General features: G+C 43.9%; 1 protein-coding gene across 3 annotated transcripts in view; it reads right to left on the bottom strand.

Moving 5' to 3' along the window:
- R3HCC1L (R3H domain and coiled-coil containing 1 like) overlaps nucleotides 1-20395 on the bottom strand; it is a 72912-nt gene that overhangs the window by 19917 nt on the left and 32600 nt on the right. For all 3 annotated transcript variants that reach the window (XM_088482752.1, XM_088482754.1, XM_088482753.1), the window contains 4 exons: nucleotides 18199-18374; nucleotides 14479-14549; nucleotides 12955-13050; nucleotides 1643-1783 (listed from right to left, as the gene is read on the bottom strand). In XM_088482752.1, coding sequence (XP_088338878.1) covers nucleotides 1643-1783; nucleotides 12955-13050; nucleotides 14479-14549; nucleotides 18199-18374 — 484 coding nt within the window. The remainder of the gene's footprint in view (nucleotides 1-1642; nucleotides 1784-12954; nucleotides 13051-14478; nucleotides 14550-18198; nucleotides 18375-20395) is intronic.

Genomic DNA, 20395 nt, shown 5'->3' with positions numbered 1-20395 from the left:
GCATTTAAATCAATAGAAAAAAAAAAAAAAGACACCTGTCTGTAATAATGTTTTAGGAGTTAACAAGGGCTACAACACATAACAAATGAATAGGACTACAAAGCAGGAAGGGGCAGTAAAGCTCGGTACACACCTGATGGACGGTGCCGCACTACACGATCTGCTGTATGTCAATGCGATATATCGTTACATGCTTCATGTAACAACACCGCATCGTCTGAGGAATTGCCCCATATAATGTGCTGCACATCCGATGCGACGATGGAATTCATCAAAATGAATTGGGTGAAATTGGCTGTACACACCATACGATGGGTCGCTGCGGTCCGTCTCGGACGGCTAGATACTGATGTGCCCAGCTATAACGTGGCATCACAGCGTTATCTCTCACGCCACGCATGGCGCGCCACACACCACGCCATGAGTCGCGCCACAAAAAGTTTAGTAATGAAAAAAGTAATTACGTGTAATACAACATTTTGCCCACCAGATGTCACTTTTCCTAAACTAAATAGCGCATACGTCTGATTTCATTACGTGTAATACAACATTTTGCCCACCAGGTGTCACTTTTCCTAAACTACATAGCGCATGCGTGTGATTTCCAATGTACCGTACGGTATGTTCTTTATCACCGCCCGATGAATTATTGTATATAGTGTGAATCATTGGAGGGCCGCCTGTTGCCCACCACTGGTCTAAAGATACAATTTTACAACATTGGCTGCCTTTATTTTATAAGCAATGGAAATCTGAAGCTATTACAAGTAAATGACTCAACTGCGTTGCCAGGAAGATGATCTCTGGTATCTCCCCAACCTCTCCAGCTCCTACCAGATGGTTTACGTACAAGCCTGAGGCAGGTGGGACTGCGCATGCGTAGGATCTGTGCAGATTGGTCCAGTGTCCTCACGCGTAGTGCGGCTGCAGACGTCAGGGGAGTAACAGTCTGCAGCCGTTTGGGGGCGAGGAGGGGGTGGGCGACGGGCTCAGTTTCACAAAACGGAGACGAGTCGTCTGCGTTTTGTGCGAGTGCTGAGGCCAGTGTCTGAGGCTTACCCAGATGGCCGATGCGGCAAACATCGCGATCGATGGTCGCGATGGTGATCCCAGGCTGCGTCTTCAGGCGCAGCACTTGGATCTGCTATGCCGGCAGGAACTGTCAGCATCCATCAAAGAATCATGTATGAGCACTTGCTGTACAACCGCATTAGACTAGTGCTTCTCAGATCCAGTGCTCGGGACACATTAACAGTGCATGTTTTCCATATCTCCCTGCTGGAGAACAGGTGTGTTGATTACCAACCGACGGATACTGTGAGGAGACCTGAACAACATGCACGGTCTGTATGTCCTGAGAGCAGGACTTCAGAAGCACTGCATTAGAAACCATCTGCTTTATACACTTGTGTCACTTTAAAAACGAAGAGCATCTGAAATCCCGCTGTAAAAATAAAGAAAGGTCGCAGTCCTCTTAATAAGACTTTGCTCATCTGCAGCCAGTAAGGAAGGAGCGATAAATACTTGCACGTATGCAGTGAGAAGATTGTGCCACTTAATACAGTTTGACAGCATCTGCAGCTGCTAACAACAGAATCCTACAAAACAGAAGACTCTGCATAATCTAATTGCTTCCTCTCACCTCTGGCTTCCTGTAGCTTCTTGCGTTCAGCCTCCCTTTCAGCTCTGCTCTGGGTACTTCGCACTCCCAAGGCGCTAATCACGAGTCTCCTTGCAAGAGCCGCAGACGTTTCTGGACGGTCTTTAGCAGGCTGCAGAAAGTCTAAGTCACACAAGAACAAAAGCATCAGAAGAGAAAAAGTACCGGGGCTTTCAGAACACGACATTGATGAGAGCTCATAGTTTATCCCGCGACGTCGGGAAAAGGTCGCCCCCTCTGTAGCCCGTATCCTAGCTCCCTCTAAACATCAGCTTTGTAATAGTCATTCATGGCCAATAAAAGACCAATCTCGCATCGTGCAATTACTTTAACACTTGAGATAATTGCGGATGGAACGCGCTGGTTAATGAAAAACTTGTTTTGTTAAGAAATGATCATTATGAATTCTACGATGAAGGAATGATAATTAGGTCAAGCCGAGAGCGCAGAGGATAAAAGGCGGTCAGGGACAATGTTATTTCTGCAAAGAAGAAAAAAAAAAAAAAAAAAAGAAGGGCAATATTTGCCCTATAATAAATTTTATATTAAATAAGAAAGGCGAATTAAGCTCAGATTTCTGTTTTACCTTTTGCAAAACCACAATGAATAAATAGCAGAATTACTGAAGTCATTTAACATATTTTAATAAATTGATAGCAAAATGAGACACACACACACACACACACACACACACACACACACACACACAGGATTAAGAAACGATTTGTCTGTATTGCAAATAACGTTTATGCAGATTGTTCTTACACAGTATTTATATTATGTTTCACAGTAAGATATGAGAAAGTTGGTTACCTTACTTTACCCAGAGCAGCTCTAACAACACGAGAACTGGTCTTGAGCGCACTGGCATATAAATAAAGGGATTCAGTGAGGAAGCCGACCGCCGGCTTCCCGACTGTCTAATCCCGGCAGGGGTCTAATGACAGGCGTCGGGATTTTGACGCCTGTCATTTTACCTACATTTAAATTTTACCTGCATTCAAATCGAAGGTAAACCGGGTGGTGTAAGGCTAGGGGCTCCCTAGGGGGGGGGGTGGGGTGAAGACTTAGGGTTAGGAACCCCCCCGAGAGGGTTAGGCTAGGGGAAGGGGGGGGGGGGGTTTAGGCACCACCCCTCCCCGGGAGACTTAGGTTTAGGGTGCGGGTAGGGGGGGGTGTTGGGTTTAGGCACTTACAGGGGGGATTAGGAACTTAGGGGGAGGTTAGGGTTAGGCACCCCTAAGGGAGGGTTAGGGCGGAGTGGGGGGGGGGGGGGGGGGAGGGTTAGTTATACTTAAAATACTTACCTAACAGGATCTTCAGTTGCCGGTCTTCCGGCGTTGGGATTTGAACTGCCGGACATGCGTTTTCATACCGATCCCATATATAAAAAGTATCCTAACAGTATTTATTGAGCCAGACTGTAGGCTCTAAAAGTAAACTAAGAGGTCAGCTTTAACATGCCATTGCCGATGTATAGCCATGCACACACGCATAAGGTACACGTTACCAAGGCGACAGAACTGCCTGTCCTGTATCTACAGAATAACCATTATCACCTATCTTGCGTCAGCTCATTAGTCACTCTGCTAATTCAGCATGGTAGAAGCTCATTGAGTCAAATGGTGTTATATACTTTCAGCGGCAGCACCAAAGCAACAGCATCCAATGCAAGACGGGTTCTATCCATGTTATGACAATGTGACTGGGGCTCGGGGAACTGCTACAATGCATAGTGGCAAATTAATGGACTAAACATTTTCTTTATGTTTGAGATGAAAGAATCCTCCATACAGGAGAATCCTAAACGTTCTGAGAAGTTTGAACTCCCTCCTACAGCAACGCAGCAGCCTGCCCCTTCTAAAGAGCTTGGTACCGTGGAAAGTGTTAGATGAATACAGTGTTTGATAATGTTGGATGACTGCAATTGTTTTGCCGTAGCTGTGGAATCAGTGTTATAAATGCCCTGCGCTGGGAGGTCCACTCATCAGATATTCCCCCGGTTACCAAGCCCGGGATCAGGGACTATAACAGCGCTGGTAGGTGTGAGTTATTTCAAGCTGCAGAGGACCCAAATGATGTTAGTTTGGGGAAAGTGGGTGTTAATCCTGCAGATCTAAAATGCTAATGGAGCCATTTACAAACATACACGTTATACCGAAACCAAACATGGCCATTATAACAAATACTATAAACCCTACCTTTAAATTATATGAGGGATCATGTAAAAAGAAATGTGCGTTACGCAGGCCACAGAAATCGGAGGTAATACAAACACAGTATGGAGTGTGCTTTTTTTTTTTTTTTAAACAGAGATAAAGTTACCTACTGATTACTGAGTGATGACATCTGAACTTACCGATTATATAACTCAATATTTACACAGATATACTTAGAAAAGTTTATACATCGATCATTATAATCTCTGTATTAGAGGAGTATGAATTAACACAAGAGCACCTATGATCCACTACTAAACTTCCCTGTTTAAATTATCTATTGCAACATAAACACTTTTTAGCACAGACAGGTGAATAGACATACAGATGTGTCCTCATGTATCTAGCCTCCTGGCGCGTTAAACAGCCCTTCTAGTCGCGCCATGCCGTAGCGTGACTCGGTAGTGCTGAGCATCTTTCCGTACATCTTTTTACCTTCAAATGCGTCTTATTTGCACAGCGATGTGAATAGATCGCACAAGCAGCTTCTGCTGATTAAAATGATATGTGACATGCCTATATTCTGCGTGTGACTGCGGGTGTATGTGCATGCGATATGCTACGTTACAGTGTTACAGCCGCTGACACTGTAACGTAGCATTTTGCATGCAGTTACACCAGCACTTGCTCAGAGAACATACCCATGCCGCATATCATTTTAATCAGCAGAAGCTGCTTGCACTGTCTATTCGCATCACTGTGCAAATAAGACTTATTTGAAGGTAAGAAGACGCACGAAAAGACTCTCAGCGCTACTGAGTCACACTGAGCTCCCACGTTGTGTGTGGCACGACTTGTAGCGCACGGAGGATAGATGTATGAGGGCACATCTGTATGTACATTTACATTATTTTATGCGTGCAAAATTACTTTTTTTCTTTTTTAGCAACGTCCCACAATTTTAGACTGGATTTGCACTTCAGAGAGGTCTCCTTATCTCTGTCAGGGCCTCATTTATCGACAAGTTTTATCATTCACAAGGAGTGATAAAGCTTGTGGTGCTCCAGCCAATCAGCTACCAACTGTCATCTGTTTGAAACATGACAGCTGGGAGCTGATTGGCTGGAGCACCATTTATCATACACAAGTTCTACCATCCATTGTGAATAATAAAACTCGTTGACAAATGAGGCCCTTAATCAATACCTGATGGACAGTTCAAACGTAATTTAACTTCCAATTTTTGGGGCTCGGGATAGGGGGGGAGGTGAGGAGGAGCTGGGTGACTGGGCATAGAATTAACATTTGTAGCAGTTTCCTCAAATATAAAACCTCCCAGCTTTATTTAAATCTACTTCTTGACAAATACTTCTAGTTTAAGATGACCTGGAATCACTAACATAGAAGAGAGTGAAGGGGGAGCGTTATTGTTGGTGAATTATCAATCAATTCTGTAGAAAATGGACATACAGGTGGGGTGCAGTGTATAGCAATGTGCTGTAGTCTATGGAAGAAGAGGAAACATCTGTAGTACAATATAACAGCGACATTAGTTTAGCTGTGAACAACTCAGGTAATAAAGGGATAATGCAGACTTTAAGTCCACTTGAAATTAGTGACATCGTTGATGCATGTGCAAATTGATAAGCGGTCTAATGGCTCATTCCACATAAGGCAATTTCACTCTAAATGACCGATGCTTTTAGTTTTCAAACCATCCCTGAGTCTTCTTCCTGTCACCAAATGCTGCTTTGAAAAGTAAAAAAAAAAAAAAAAAGTTTTCCGGACTTTTTGAGAAGCCCACTCTGTAAAGTGGCCCTATGTTCACACGACAGTTTTGTGACAACACAGAGATTCTGCCTCCGACACGGTTCCCCAAGCACAGGACACAGAAGGGTCATGATCACCGTTCCACTGAAACAGCTTTAGCTTCTGATAGAGAAAAAATGAGGAAAGTTCACAAATGGTGAGGTCCCTGGAGGAGTCCTGTTACTTCCTCAGCGTGATATTTCCCTTTGCTTAAAATGCTGCTAAAAGCTTAGACACTAAATGGCTGCCTCAGAGCAGGAGAGCAGCGATGTCATTCTCTAACCACGCAAGAGCAGAAGTAAATGAAGTAAATGACCTTAGGAACTCAGGGAAAAAAAACAAAAAAAAAAACTTTCCTGGCTCCGTAAGTAGGTTCTGTGGTCCTTACTCACTTCATGGAACTATTCAACAATTGCTCTAATCTGGCACAAGTTGCCACAGGCGACCGTTACTTCTGCTCGCCCCCTCCTGAGGTGGGGAGCACAAATTTGTGACAAGTTGACCGTTTTGGCATGGACGCCCAATAGTTTAGACCATTTTAGCCGCTTTACCTGGCTAAACCCAGTGCGTGTGGGTTGTGGCAAACGCGATAATTGATGTGTGCCGTAACCCTCCCCCTTCCCTCACAATCGATGGGAGGCTGGAAGATATTTTTTTCAGGGAATTTAACACAATACATCATTTGTTTCAACTAAAACATCCCCCCCCCCCCCCCCAGTCAAATTTTATGCTAAACCATGACACGGACACCCCTCCCTCACAAATATGACCGCTCAGATGTTGGGCAATATGTTAAACTAATGCGCTGTATTACAGAACCAGCGGAGCCCCTGGACTCTGGCTAGGGGGAAGAAGGTTAATTATATCGTGCAGGCAGTAGCACAGATAGAAGTATAAGCCCATAAGTTATTTCATGTACATAATTGAGAATGGTTGAAGTTTCTACTATCAGCTCCTTGTGACCTAGATGTCATTTCAGTCACCCTAATTTACACGTTCTGTGCCTGAAATGACAATGTAATTCAATAAGTAGATAATCACTATTTGTTCTTTGAAAAATTCAGTTAAAAAGGAAATGTACTGACGCGGAACAATTACTAGTGATTAAACTAGAAATAAACTGAAGCTGGTATGCAGTACCGATGATGTAGCGTTAGCATTAAAATATATTACACTGAATACCAAGTATGGCCTAGCATATACGTTACACTCTGCACTTCTAAACACTTATTAAATCTTGTCCTCTAATAGCTTTCTGCAAATATTATGAGGGAACAGAATGTGATGGTCCATTAAAAAATTTCAAATTAATTTGAGTATGAAGGTTTCCCAAAAATAACGAGAATAGTAAAGGTGCCCCCTACACCCCAGCAGCTCAACTAGAGCACCGAGCAGCCAAATTTACGTCTGACTTCTCCACGTGTGGCCACATCGGAAAGATCTAGCTACTGAACCGGTACCTTGCGATGGACAGTAAAGCTGGGCACACACTATACGATGTATTGTACGATATATCGTCCCGATGCTGATCAGAGCGACATATCGTACACATTGTATAGTATATACATCCGATTCATTGTTCCTAAGCCAACGTTCATCACATCGGGAATATCTGCTATGCTGCACATCAGATGGGACGATGCAATTATAGATGCAGTGTAATGATACATTGCACTGTAGTATGGCGAGTTGTGCAGTGTGTATGGCGCGCTTGATGTATCGTTACATCACTTGCCACGTCGCTGGGTCACACTGTCGCATGGTGTGTACCCCCAGCTTAGGTGTTATATGTAAAGATCACAGACAGGTACACTGGCCGCTCCATATTACAGATGTACCATGCAACATCTGAAAGATCCTGATCAGATGCTGATTGGGATTCCTCAAATGCAGTTATACACTTTACGGAGATCTTTCAGCTACTCTGTAGGGCTAATCTGCTACAAAGCTGCTCCAACATTGGAAAACAGCCTTCTTGGCAGGACCATTTATATAACATCCCTTCTTAATTCAGTGTTTTATCCACTGTGGTTTCTACGGCATGACAAAGGATAGTGTGGAGACAGAATTTCCATTCTCAGTATTTATCTCAGCAGTAGACACCTGTGACATTATCTAAAGAGCGCAGTGACTATAGACCGGCTGCTGTGCTTATGGTATTTCCCAGAAGCATGTTCCCTTGAAGAGAAATAGCTGATTAGAAAATATTTTACCGGAATGTCTTGCATAGACCAATGTTATGGTAATAATAACACTACAAGGTTTGAGTGACACAAGTTCCTTGGCACAGACACTAAACCGCTATGGTCTCTCAAAAGAGGTCTTTGAGAAGATTATTTTCGGAAATGTTTTAAATCTTGTAAAAGGGGAACCCAAGCTATAAATTGTTTTATTAGGGTACAGTAGGGTAAGGTATGCGGTCTTACTTATCCTTGGTGGCAGAAGTATTGCCGTGTTCAAAAAGTCAGTCATTAGTATGCCAACACGCAGTAGCTCATATCTATGCTGTATGCAAACATAGCTCATATCTATGCTGTTTAGATATATAGCTCATAGCTATGCTGTATGCAAACATAGCTCATATCTATGCTGTATAGATATATAGCTCATATCTATGCTGTATGCAAACATAGCTCATATCTATGCTGTATAGATAAAGTCAGAAATCCACTGCACTCGCCACTCCTAGATTTGGGGTGCAGACCTGCACTCGCCATTCCCAGGACTGGGGTGCAAGTGGCCTGTGACCACATTGCTTAAATAAATAAAAAAACAGAAAACCCAGCACTCACCATGTTTAAACACTCACAATGATGTATAAATAAGTAAATAAATAATGGGGATTTAGTTCATGGATTGATCAATGCATTTAAGCCCGCAGCCCACATCACGGGACCCCACTTCTCTGCAGGTCCTACACTATCTGCCATACTTATGGAAATCTGGTAGCTGCTATCACATAGTTTTATGGTGAGTGATTTAACAATGGTGAGTGCTGAGTTTTCTGTTTATATACTGTATAATATATTATATATATATATATATATATATATATATATATACACACACACACACACACACACACTAGGGGTGAGCGGGTTCGGATTTCTGAAATCCGGACCCCCCCCCCCCCCCGAGCCCCCCCGATCCGAGTCAGATCTGAGTCAGGCTCGACTTTTCCCGCCTGACTCGGATCTGAAATCGAGGCAAAACTTCGTCATCCCGCCTTCCGGGTCTCGCGGGTTTTGGATCCTATATAAGGTACCCGCGTCGGCGCCATTTTCTCACTCAGCTGTGGACAGTGAAGAGGGAGGGTGGGAGTTAGGGCTGGCTGGGCTGTGTAGTGTAGTGCAGAGTAGTGTTGTTCTGTGCTGTGCTGCTGTTGTCCACTACTTCAAAGTCCATAGGGGCTGCTGTGTTGTGCTGTGCTGCTGTTGTTAATAGGGGCTGTGTCCACTACTTCAAAGTCCATAGGGGCTGGCTGGACTGTGTTGTGCAGTCAGTTCTCCATAGGGGCTGTGGCCACTCCAAAGTCCAGTGCAGTGTCCCAGTCCTAAAGGGGTGCTGTAGTGTTGTCCAGGGGGTGCTCTGTCCATCAGGGGTGCTCCCCCCCAAGTGCTAAAAAAATAATATATATATAGCTCATATCTATGCTGTATGCAAACAGCTCAGATCTATGCTGTATAGATATATAGCTCACATCTATGCTGTATGCAAACATAGCTCATATCTATGCTGTATAGATATATAGCTCAGATCTATGCTGTATACAAACATAGCTCATATCTAAGCTGTATAGGTATATAGCTCATATCTATGCTGTATGCAAACATAGCTCATATCTATGCTGTATAGATTTATAGCTCATATCTATGCTGTATAGATATATAGCTCATATCTATGATGTTTGCAAACATAGCTCATATCTATGCTGTATAGATATATAGCTCATATCTATGCTGTATAGATATATAGCTCAGATCTATGCTGTATGCAAACATAGCTCATATCTATGCTGTATAGATATATAGCTCATATCTATGCTGTATAGATTTATAGCTCATATCTATGCTGTATAGATATATAGCTCATATCTATGATGTTTGCAAACATAGCTCATATCTATGCTGTATAGATATATAGCTCATATCTATGCTGTATGCAAACATAGCTCATATCTATGATGAATGCAAACATAGCTCATATCTATGATGTATAGATATATAGCTCATATCTATGATGTACTGTATAGATATATAGCTCATATCTATGATGTATATAAAACTCATATCTTTGATGTATATCTCTATCTATAATATATGTCAACATATACCATATGGAACGGGATTGAAATGCCGGCGGCTCAAATCCCAACAACGGATGTCCGACAGGATCAAGATCCCGACTGGGGTAGGCAAGTACCCTAAACCCTCCCCTGTCCCCCCCCCCAACCCTCCCTTAGTGGTGCCTAACCCTAACCTCCTCCCTAGTGCCTAACCTACCCCTAGGGGAGCCTAACCCTAACCCCCCCCTTATCGCTCCCTAAACATAACCCTACTGGGGGGAGGGATGGGGGTGGTGCCTAGCCATAACCACTCCCTGGGGGTGCCTAACCCTTACCCTTCCCCCTAGGGGTGCCTAACCCTAATCCCCTCCCCCCCTCACCAATTGGAAAGAAACAGCGCTGGGGCTGAAGACTCTGGCACTGTGAATATCCCTGGGAAAATGGGGCTGGTACCATTTTTCAGGTCACCTTTCTGAAGACTGCACAGTGACAATAGCGCTACAGATACGCCACTGGCTTAGTTTTACTCATCGCTACATAAGATTGAAGCCAGCACTCTTTACGAGAGTACAAACCGACAGGTGCACTATTGCTGTTGCACGGGTTTATCCGTCTGGTAACTTGGCATACAGTAAGCGCACTTCCACATAATTAATAATAAGAAGATAAGTTAGCCAGCAAACATCAGGAATTCCTGTGGAGGAAGAGCGAGCCTTTTGTACAAGATAAAGTCCTCCTGTGATCAGACAGAATGTGACTCCGAGCAATGACACATAGATGACAAGCGACAGATAATGATCAAAGATTTATATGGCAGTGTAGTAAGAAATGTCCTAGGTCTTCGTGTTAATATCAGATGACGGACTTGGGAGGTAGTCTTGTGACTTTCAGTAAAGCATCTTGGCCAGAGGTGATAATCAGCTGAATAGTCAGAACCGCACGTTCCAGAATACAGATGGTTTATCCTGATATATATGGCTACATGCCAGATTTGGTGACACACGTCTGCAATATATACTGAAAACTTATGTGAAGGAGATAACCATTTGCAACCTTGCTAATATTATGTATATGCTGAATTCGCCTTATGTGCAGAGACGTTACGGATGACGTATATTAAACACCCTTAAGTCGGCTGACAAAGCATTCGGACTATTCCATGTCAAGCGTACCAATTGTGAAGATCATGAAGGTTGGCATATACTGTATATCAAACTAACTTTGGGAATTGCTTAGGTCACAGTATGCAATAGCAGCAAAACTATATGGCCCTGAAAGTGGGGATGATATCAAAATGACTAAAGTTGGAGATTGTCTGATGGGGACCCCTGGTGCACTTGGCATGGAATGCTCCATTCTCTTAAAGGTAAATATACAGATCAGCTTTATACCATCAGCCTGAACTCTACCCCGAAACGCCTTGTGATCACCTGTCTCAGGGGGAGAAACGAATGTACAGTACTTGGAGGGGATACACAAGGCACCCATTCATATGTACACTCAGACAAAAACCTATGAAATGGACCCATCACCTGCTGGCAAAGAAGGCAGCCATGTTGTTCCATAACGAATATTCACTTCACTATGAAGCAGTTCTTTATGAATATTCATGTTGGGTCTCATGAATATTAGTCAATCAATGCCTCAGAGATGGAACCTGTCCCTAGTAAGCTGATGGGACTGCAAATTGGTTCAATGTAGACAACAGTTTCACATTAAGAAACCAAACTGTGCAGCAATATCTTCTTGTATGAGATACACCTTACACACAGAAAGGCAGCTAAACAAGTAGCTGCGGTCTTTAAACTGACACTAGATAATGGGTCGCTTGCAATGCAGATGTTCAGGGTTTTTTTTTTACTGGGCAGGTCTCCAAGCAGCCCCGGGCAGGTGTACTGATTTTGCTGACAGTGTCACAATTGCCATTTCAGATGCATGCATGGAGAAGTACATTAAAAATGCAGTAGGGATTTGTGGGCGGCGAATATTTAAATGAATGCAGATGGTCCATCTTATGGGTGTGTAATTTTAGTGTCGGGGGCGTGTCGCCTACAAATCTGCATCTGACATAGGCCTGGTGCAAGTTTCAATGGTGCAACCAAAGATGCACCAATCAGTATTCCAGCATCTCAGTCCTTGCGCATTTGGAGGATTTCGAACTAGGCCTATTGTGTCTCTACACGATCCCCCATAAGCCGGCTTCTAACGATCATTATTGCAGACCTGCTACTACAATATAGAGTATAAAATTGCCTATTACAGAGACTGTACGCTGGATACAGCAATTTCTTCCTAGTCTTTAAAGTCCTCCCCATAAAATTCCCTTAGCCAGTGTGCAATGCACTAAATACAAATATTATACACATATACAGTAGCTCTCTATGACCACCAAGATGGTAATAAATTTGCTTTTAAACTAGTCAAAGACTTTTATTCGACACGTCAATTCCAGCGTATTATTAGGATAGGTTACGCCAGTTGTATTGATGCCTATATTACGCTGAACAATCAGCAAGGTGCTTAAACGCCCCAATTTCCATAAAGGTATTGAAAAAAAGCCCAAAACATCATCAACTAAAAGTAGAGATGTATGGGTCCGGATTTCTGATACCTGAACACAGCCGAATTTAGAGGCTCCGAGTAGAACCGGGTCAAGGCTCAGATTCACTTTTGTGACCCGATTCGAACAGAGTCCCGGTTCAGATCTTCTGCCGGTTCGGAACTCGGGTGTAAAAACCGAATTCGAGTTTTGGATATGGACATTTTAGCTGTTTTTATTGATTTTTATCCGAATCCAAAACCCTTGAGCGTGGTTTTGCAAAACCAAAACATGAAGATGAATCCAGATCCAAAACCAAAACCCACGTTTCATCATCGAGTTCTTACAAAGTGCCCACAATCTAGACCGCACTGTACAAGCAGTGGAAGGCAGACACACATTGCTTACATGTACAAAACCGAAATCTGTATTGTGAAGAGATCTTACAATCACATTAAAAAAATACTATTTATTTTGAACTATGATGCAATATGTAACTTACCAGCACAGGCCCGTGCTTTCACCCTGGATGCTCTGGTGGCTTGTGACAATGGTCGTACCTTCACCAGTAGGTTGTTACTGGTCAATGCTTCACGGGCTACAGAAAAACAAACTCAAAATCATCAGTACTCCCGCTGGGTATTCGCTGACCTCCACTTACAAAAAAATAAATAAAGCCTGAAACATAAATAAATATTAATTGAAAATACTGTATAATGCTTAGGAGGTCCTCTCGTTCACCTTTATCTTTATTTTCTGTAACCACTGAGGGCCTTATCCCGTCTATGCATGGTTCTCGCAATTCCTAGCAGACTGCACATGCGTCGGGGCATGCATGAGCAACTTAGGGTAAATACAGGCTATTCAGAGTTATATAAATCTTACAAGTATTTCCACTTGCGACTGGGTTAGTGTAACTGGGCGGCAACGTTGGTGTTCACATGTAGATTAAGTATTCCGTGGGCGTACTGATGGAATTGTGGGCTATCCAGAGACGAGCGTATGCAGGCATTAGAACTGGATTCGGAGGGGAATAGGGTGCCAATGACGCGAGTTGCAGAGGGGGAGGTCGTAGCAGAGTGGTTAGAAAGCAAAATTAAATGGTCAACAACTTCATGATTGACTGAAATAAGAAAAGTCGAGAAAGGGGGAGGTCACAATAGTCAAGATGGTAGAGGACATGGTTAAGAGTTTTGTTGGTGTCTGGGGTGAGAAAGGACCTGATCTTAGAGATGTTCTGGAGGTGGAAATGGCAAGAGGGAGACATTTTTAAAATGTGTGTGGGATGAAGAACAGGGAGGAATCCAGGGGAACACCCAGACAGCAACCTTGAGGAACGTCTAGGAGCGAGATGTTGTCCACAGAAATAAAGAGAAGTGAATGGGGACCTGGAAGGGGGATAAGGCAATGAATTAAGTTTTTGCCATGATTAGTTTGAAAAACCGCCGAGACAGCCATTACGAGATAGCTGAGAGAGCAGGAAAAGACCTGAGTGAGGGCAGAGATAGGAAAGGAGGTTTGAGCATCATTGGCATAAAGGTGGCATTGGAACCTGAGGGAGAAGATGAGTTTTTCAAGGAAGGAGGTGTACAGTGAAAAATAAAAAAAAAAAGTAGTAGGGGCTCAAGAACAGAGCCTTGGAGGATGCTGACAGGTAGATGCCGTGGAGGTGGAAGCTGAAGTAGAGACAAAGATGGAACTATCAGTGAGGTCAAAAGTGACTAATGAGAGGACAGTTTCGCAGAGACCAATGTAATGGAGAGTTTGAAGCAGAAGCGGATGATCGACAGTGTAAAAGACCACAGATAGGTTGAGAAGGTCATCGATGACCTCAATAAGGGCGGTTTCTGCACAATTGAGCAACTAAACTGGAGAGGGTCAAGAGAGATGGAGAATATAAATAGTTTTAAAAAAAAAACCCCAGTAAAATAACATTATATTTATTATTAAAGTACTATTTAAAAGAAGATGTATCTTATGTTTGGTTTCATATAAATGCAAGAATACCAAAGGTATTATACTATACCTGTGATAGGACTTGAGAACAGACCAAGAGCGTGTGTATCATCAACCCATTTAATGTCAAAGCCCTTCTTCCTGTTACAGAAAAAAAGGCACATTTTAAAGAAAAATTAAGGAACAAAATAAGTACAGTACTGTAAATAAGTTGTTAATGGAAGTTCTTGCAAAAAGTGTCAAATTACATTTACCCGACAGGTTAGCAACAATAAAAAAGACTATCATCAGAAGTTCCCATAGCAACCAATCAGTTTTTAGCTATCATTATATAGACTGCAATAAATGTGATAAATGATAGCTAGTGGTTGATTGGTTGCTAGAGGCAACTTCTCTACTTGTCCTATTTACAAGGTTTGATGCATCTCCCCGTAGTCCCATCCCAAAGCCCAGGTAGTATGTGCAGCAATACGCACAGGTACGGTTAGACTCCTCACAATGCACTGCTGTTAAATCATTGTAAAATGCGGAGTGCAACAACCTTATATACTGTCACATATTTGGAGTCACATACAAGTTGCAAACGCATGGTTCTCGTGTATTTAACTATACTGCGCATGCACCAAAGAAAGAAATTAACTTCTCATGCGCCAGTTCGAGAAAATCTTTCATGGAATGAGATCGCTAGTGTGTACAGCTTGACCCGTTTGTTTTTGGACCACGCGTTTCGTGAATTCGGAGTTTCTGGGCAGTGACCATGCGATTGCACATAGTTCTTCTGTGGGAGTGTCGGACGACTTTCTTGCCCGATCGCAGCGTGGACGGATATGGATCTTTTGCAACCAGCATGCAGCTGATGCAAGTACAGTGTGGGGGTTCAGCTCCCACATGCAGTCTCATGGTGGTATTTAATTGAGCGGCCAACGGAGCTATTCAATTGTTTTGCCAGTCGAGCGCGAGTGCCACGGGCGTCCATTATTTCTGCAGCAGGTGGCGAGCAGAAATGCGCAAAAAGTCTGGATTTTGGATGCCCAAACTGCAGTTTCGGCAGCACGTACAATAGTTTAGATGGGTTTAGCAGTTTTACGCAGCAAAACTGGTGCATTTAGGTGGCACGGGATGTAGAAGGCATCCCGGCGTGCGGGATGTCGATGGTCTAATTACCGGTGCCGAAATCCCAACAGGTCGGGATCCTGGCACCATTATCCTGACCGTGGCATCCCGAATGTAAGTATTGGGATGTAAGGGGGAGGTTAGAGTTAGGGTGCGGGGTTAGGCACTAGGGGGAGAGTTAGGGTTAGGCACTGGGAATGGAGGATTAGGATGCGCAGAGGGGGAGGTTAGGTTTAGGCGCTAGTGGGAAGGGGGAGGTTAGGTTTAGGCACTGGGAGGGGGGGTGTTAGGTTTAGGGTGCGGGGAGGGAGAGGTTAGGGTTAGGCCCCGGGGAGGGAGGGTAAGGGTTAGGAAATCACTTACCATTAGTTGCTATGGGTGTCGAGATTCTGGCTGTTGGGATGCCACTGTCTGTATTCTGAGCAGCGGCATCCTGACAGTCGGGATTTCATACCCAACCTGGGTGACACATGCGCAATAAGATATAGGCGCCAAGTTACTCAGAACAAACAACTGGATATCGCCCCGTCACTATGGAAGGGATATCAAATATGCAAAAACAATTGAATACTCCCCTTTGTATACAAAGACTGGTTCTTGCATTAGCATAAACTAGTAAGCAGGCTGCTCCGGGCCGGCAGCTGTACAGAAAAGCAGACTCAGATTCTGCCCCTCAATATGTAGTTGGGGAAGGGAGCTTGTCTGGTCATCTGGGAATGCAACTGAGGTGTAACCAGGACCCTCCTCCCACAACATACTAGCATCAGCTTCTACAGAGTGCCCTTGATGGGGTGTAGTCATGCCCCGTAGTACCGGGGCCCGCTCAGTCTCTCAACCTCCATGACTGCAGATCCCCCTTTATAGTTATGACAGATGTGTCCTCACACTATAGCTGCAACCGAGGGTCTTTTTTGTGTCCTTATCTGCCCTAAAATGTGTCTTGGTCGCAATGTGATGCAACAAAACCACTTCGCGAGACTGCACTGATACATGTTATATGAGACCGTTCTATATCTGTGTGCGACTGAATCTGTATATGAAGTGTTACGATGCAGCGGCCGCGACTTTACCACGCCAAGTTCCGTTGTGCTTCGTATACAGACTCTCACAGATATATGAGTTTTTACATATCAAATTAATCATAATCAGTGCAGTCTCGTGAAGCGGTTTGACGCATTTGATTGTGACTAAGACGCATTTTCTGGCAAAAAAGACTTTACAACGTTTGAAGCGGCAAATTCGCGCCAAACATCTTGCAGCGCATGTCGTATCTAGGCTAGGTGTATGAGCACATATTGGCATGTCGACATTCAGAATGTCAACATCATAATAGAGACATGGTCTGAAGGGCAACATTTAGGATTTCAACATGTTCGGAATGTCAACATTCAACATGACATGCCGACACTGAAGGTCAACAATATTTTAGGGTTAAGGCTAGATTATGGTTAACCTGCAGTTAGGGTTAGATTAGGGTTATGGTTAGGCAGAGTTTAAAATACCACTCAACATTCTGTCACTGCAAACGTTGACATACTAAACATGTTGACATTTAGACCAGGTCGACATTATAGACCACACCCCTTTAAAGCTGGGATTTGTTGGGGCTGATCTTTCTCAGCGCAAGGGAAAGATCCATTTGCCTTTTGGCTACACATGAGATAACAGAGCACATACAGTACCTGTATTCAACGCTATGGGCCTACTTCACTACGGAAAGCAACTGCAATAGCGATTACGCACGCAGTTCAACTGCGATATTATGCTAATCCACTGCGATCGCTATGCCGCCGCAGCACAACACAGGGACGCCCACTTTACCTTACATCTGTAATCCTTAGCAAGACTGCAAAACCATTGGTAACAGTGAGTACCATCGCAGCCTCACGCACACTTACACAAGGTCTGACCTTACTCGGAAATTGCCAACTTCATCGCACGCTGTGAGGCCTCAGACTGCGTACGGCATCGCAGTGGATAATTTATGCACGCCCATGCAACGGCGTTCAAACGCACTGTCACGCCTGCGTTCGGCCTACCACTCCCGCCCCCGTTACCACCCACAAACGATACTTCCGTAGTCACCGCGATCTCAATCCCGATCACAATGGCTAGTTCATGCACTGCGCTGCATAAGCAGTACACAACAATTGGCCAATTGCGTGCGCATTAGCAACTGCGTTCCTTTCTGAATCAGGCCCTATGTACGTTTGCTAAACTCAGAGACACAGGAGAGCTCATGATGCAGCTTGGAAATTTGTTACACCAAATGCAAATGTATTTTTTAAGATATGATCTATACCAAATCCTGTTACAAAAGCGTCAAACAAATATATAAAAGGATAAAAAGGACTCCAAGGCATAATTTGCATTATGCGATTAAACAAAAGAAACTTAATTGATGAAAGTTTTAATTTCATCTGGAAGCATAAACACTGCATTAAAAACCATGATTTGGGCTAAATCCCAAACCCAATCCTGTATTCAGCTGAACCCAAACAGCAAAGTGTGAACAAATTTATGGCATATTCAACAAAGGTGTAGGCCCTACAACAAACCAATTGTAGGTTTCTATTGTATTGTGGGCAACTCAGACATTTTTATGAGGACTGTTTGACAATGATAGAAAATATTCTTCTGTCCGCATAACTAGAATAACAATAGACAAAAGACTCACTGGTAGATGGCAAACGCACGGCACAAGTCCTCAGTCTTAAAGTCTGCAGGGAAGTCGTAGATTTCAATCACATGTGACAGTTCTAGATCATCCATAGCCGGTTCTTTAGGCTCATAGTCATAATAGTTAAATCTTGACTCCTGGGGGCTTCTCTGGTTCTTCTCTTCCGACGTCAGCTAGAAAAAGGGTCAGGACTGTAATAACATACTCAAAATACATAAGACTGTACTTCCTACAATACCATGCCAATATAGTATATTACTCTGGGTTATGTGAACTTGCATAAAGAATACTCATCACAGACAGCATTCTATAGCAGGCATTACTACATTAAAAAAAAAAAAAAAAAACTTACAGGAATTTTTTGGTGCGACACCACCATTATAATGGTACTAATTCCTTTTCTTTTAAAGAGCTAAGCCTCTATATTACTTCAACAATATGCCTCAAATAAGTAGACAGTCTATCCAGCGTGCCATGTGTCCTTGTGTAAACCAGGCGTTTAATAAATGATGCAGGACAGGAGAGTTTATGGCATAAAGAGAAACATGATCAACAGATTGCTACTCACAGCTTTATGGTTTGCATCTAGGAGGTGTGGCTTCGTGTGACCAGTAAGAGGGCCTGATTCCGTAAGGATCGGAGTTGCTTATACGCACGCAATTGGCGCAAACCGTTCGCTGCAATCGCAGAGGATACGCAGACCCATGACAGAGAGACAAGTAGCGCCGTTTGTGGGTGAGGACGGGGGGGGGGGTATTGGGCAAACGCAGGAGTGTCAGTGCATTGGGACGGCGTTGCCTGGGCGTGCATAATTTATCCACTGCGATACCAGACGCAGTCTGAGGCCTCATAGCGTGCACTGAAGTAAGCTATTCCAGAGAGAGGTCTGACCTGCCTTACCTGTGCATCTGATGTTACCGATTATTTCCCTATGTTGCCCAAGTATATGGATGTGAGTAAAGGGAAGTGGGCTTCCTCATGTTAGGCTGTGATCGCAATATGAATGCAAACATTTGCATGTCACCGTTGATATTAGCAACTGCGTTGCGTGCGTATACACAGAATAGCGATCCGTAGTGAAACGGGCCCAGAGTGTCAACTGCGGTTGATAAATTAGGTGGAGTTTGTTCCATTTAACCATTAGTCGCCGACTGACAGCTTATGATGCATCAAGTCAGGTCGCTCTGTGTCCGCGCCTCGTCAGAAAACAAGTGCAGAGCACCTCGGCTCTGCACAAACTGCGTCCGTGTTAGAAATCAGAACAAAGTGCACCTGTGCCGTTGCTGAAACGCGCCAGACCTTTTCAGCTACAGCTCTGACAACTCCTGATTATAATTAGAATTGAGCTTCCAAATCTGCTAAACCTCCCCCACCCCCTGGGCAAAAGCTGTTCTACACTATTTGTAGCACTCGTCTGTGATTGCTCTGCGGCCGACCTCCAACCGATAGCCCGAGCCAGAGGGTTAGTCCAGCTGACATTAGTGGTCAGATATCCTCCCGAGGATCCCTTCAATTGAGACCATAATGGCTACCTTCTACCAAGAAGCCTTAGCCTGGACCGAATTAGCTCTGGCTATTCTTGGCTAAGTGGTAGTACCCAAATCCAGCAGCCCACTCAATAGAACCCAATCTATCCTGGATATAAAGCACTAATGCCAACAAGAACTATTAGCCAGTCACCCTCTGCACCAGTATCCTATTCATCACAGAGCCTCCTGGCCTGCATTACTCGGCTATCTATGTAAGATCTCTACAGACCTCAGCATGAAGTTGTAGTGGCCCTGCTCCCATATTATTATTAGCATGTGGAGCGTGTTATGGGAGTGTTGTGGGCGTGTCAAAGCAAATGGCTGCATTCCCAGGCGCAAAGACGCAGGTATAGGAAGCCATGGTCAGATGGAGACACTGCACCTGCCAAGGGGGCTGGCACAAGTTTCCATGGTGCTACCAATGGTGGTGGAGTATAAGTATGCACCAATCAGTATTACAGCGTGCATAGGTGCTAAAAGTGGGCGTCAGTCCTTGCACAATCGGCTGAACAGATGTACACAAGGGAAGGAGTTTGTTGCGGCGTTTGCCTAAAGTCGCAGACCTTCCCAATAGTTCCAGCTAAGTGCAATTCAGAATCAGGCCCGGAGGGAGAAATTCTGGTGGAGGTGACAATTACATTTTTACTATGTACATATTTATTTCC

Source organism: Taudactylus pleione, unplaced genomic scaffold (assembly GCF_031769625.1).
Source record: "Taudactylus pleione unplaced genomic scaffold, aTauple2 ptg000292l, whole genome shotgun sequence".
Classification (NCBI taxonomy): Eukaryota; Metazoa; Chordata; class Amphibia; order Anura; family Myobatrachidae; genus Taudactylus; species Taudactylus pleione.
The sequence above is the reverse complement of the archived record's forward strand: the minus strand, read 5'-3'. Positions and strand labels throughout refer to the sequence as shown.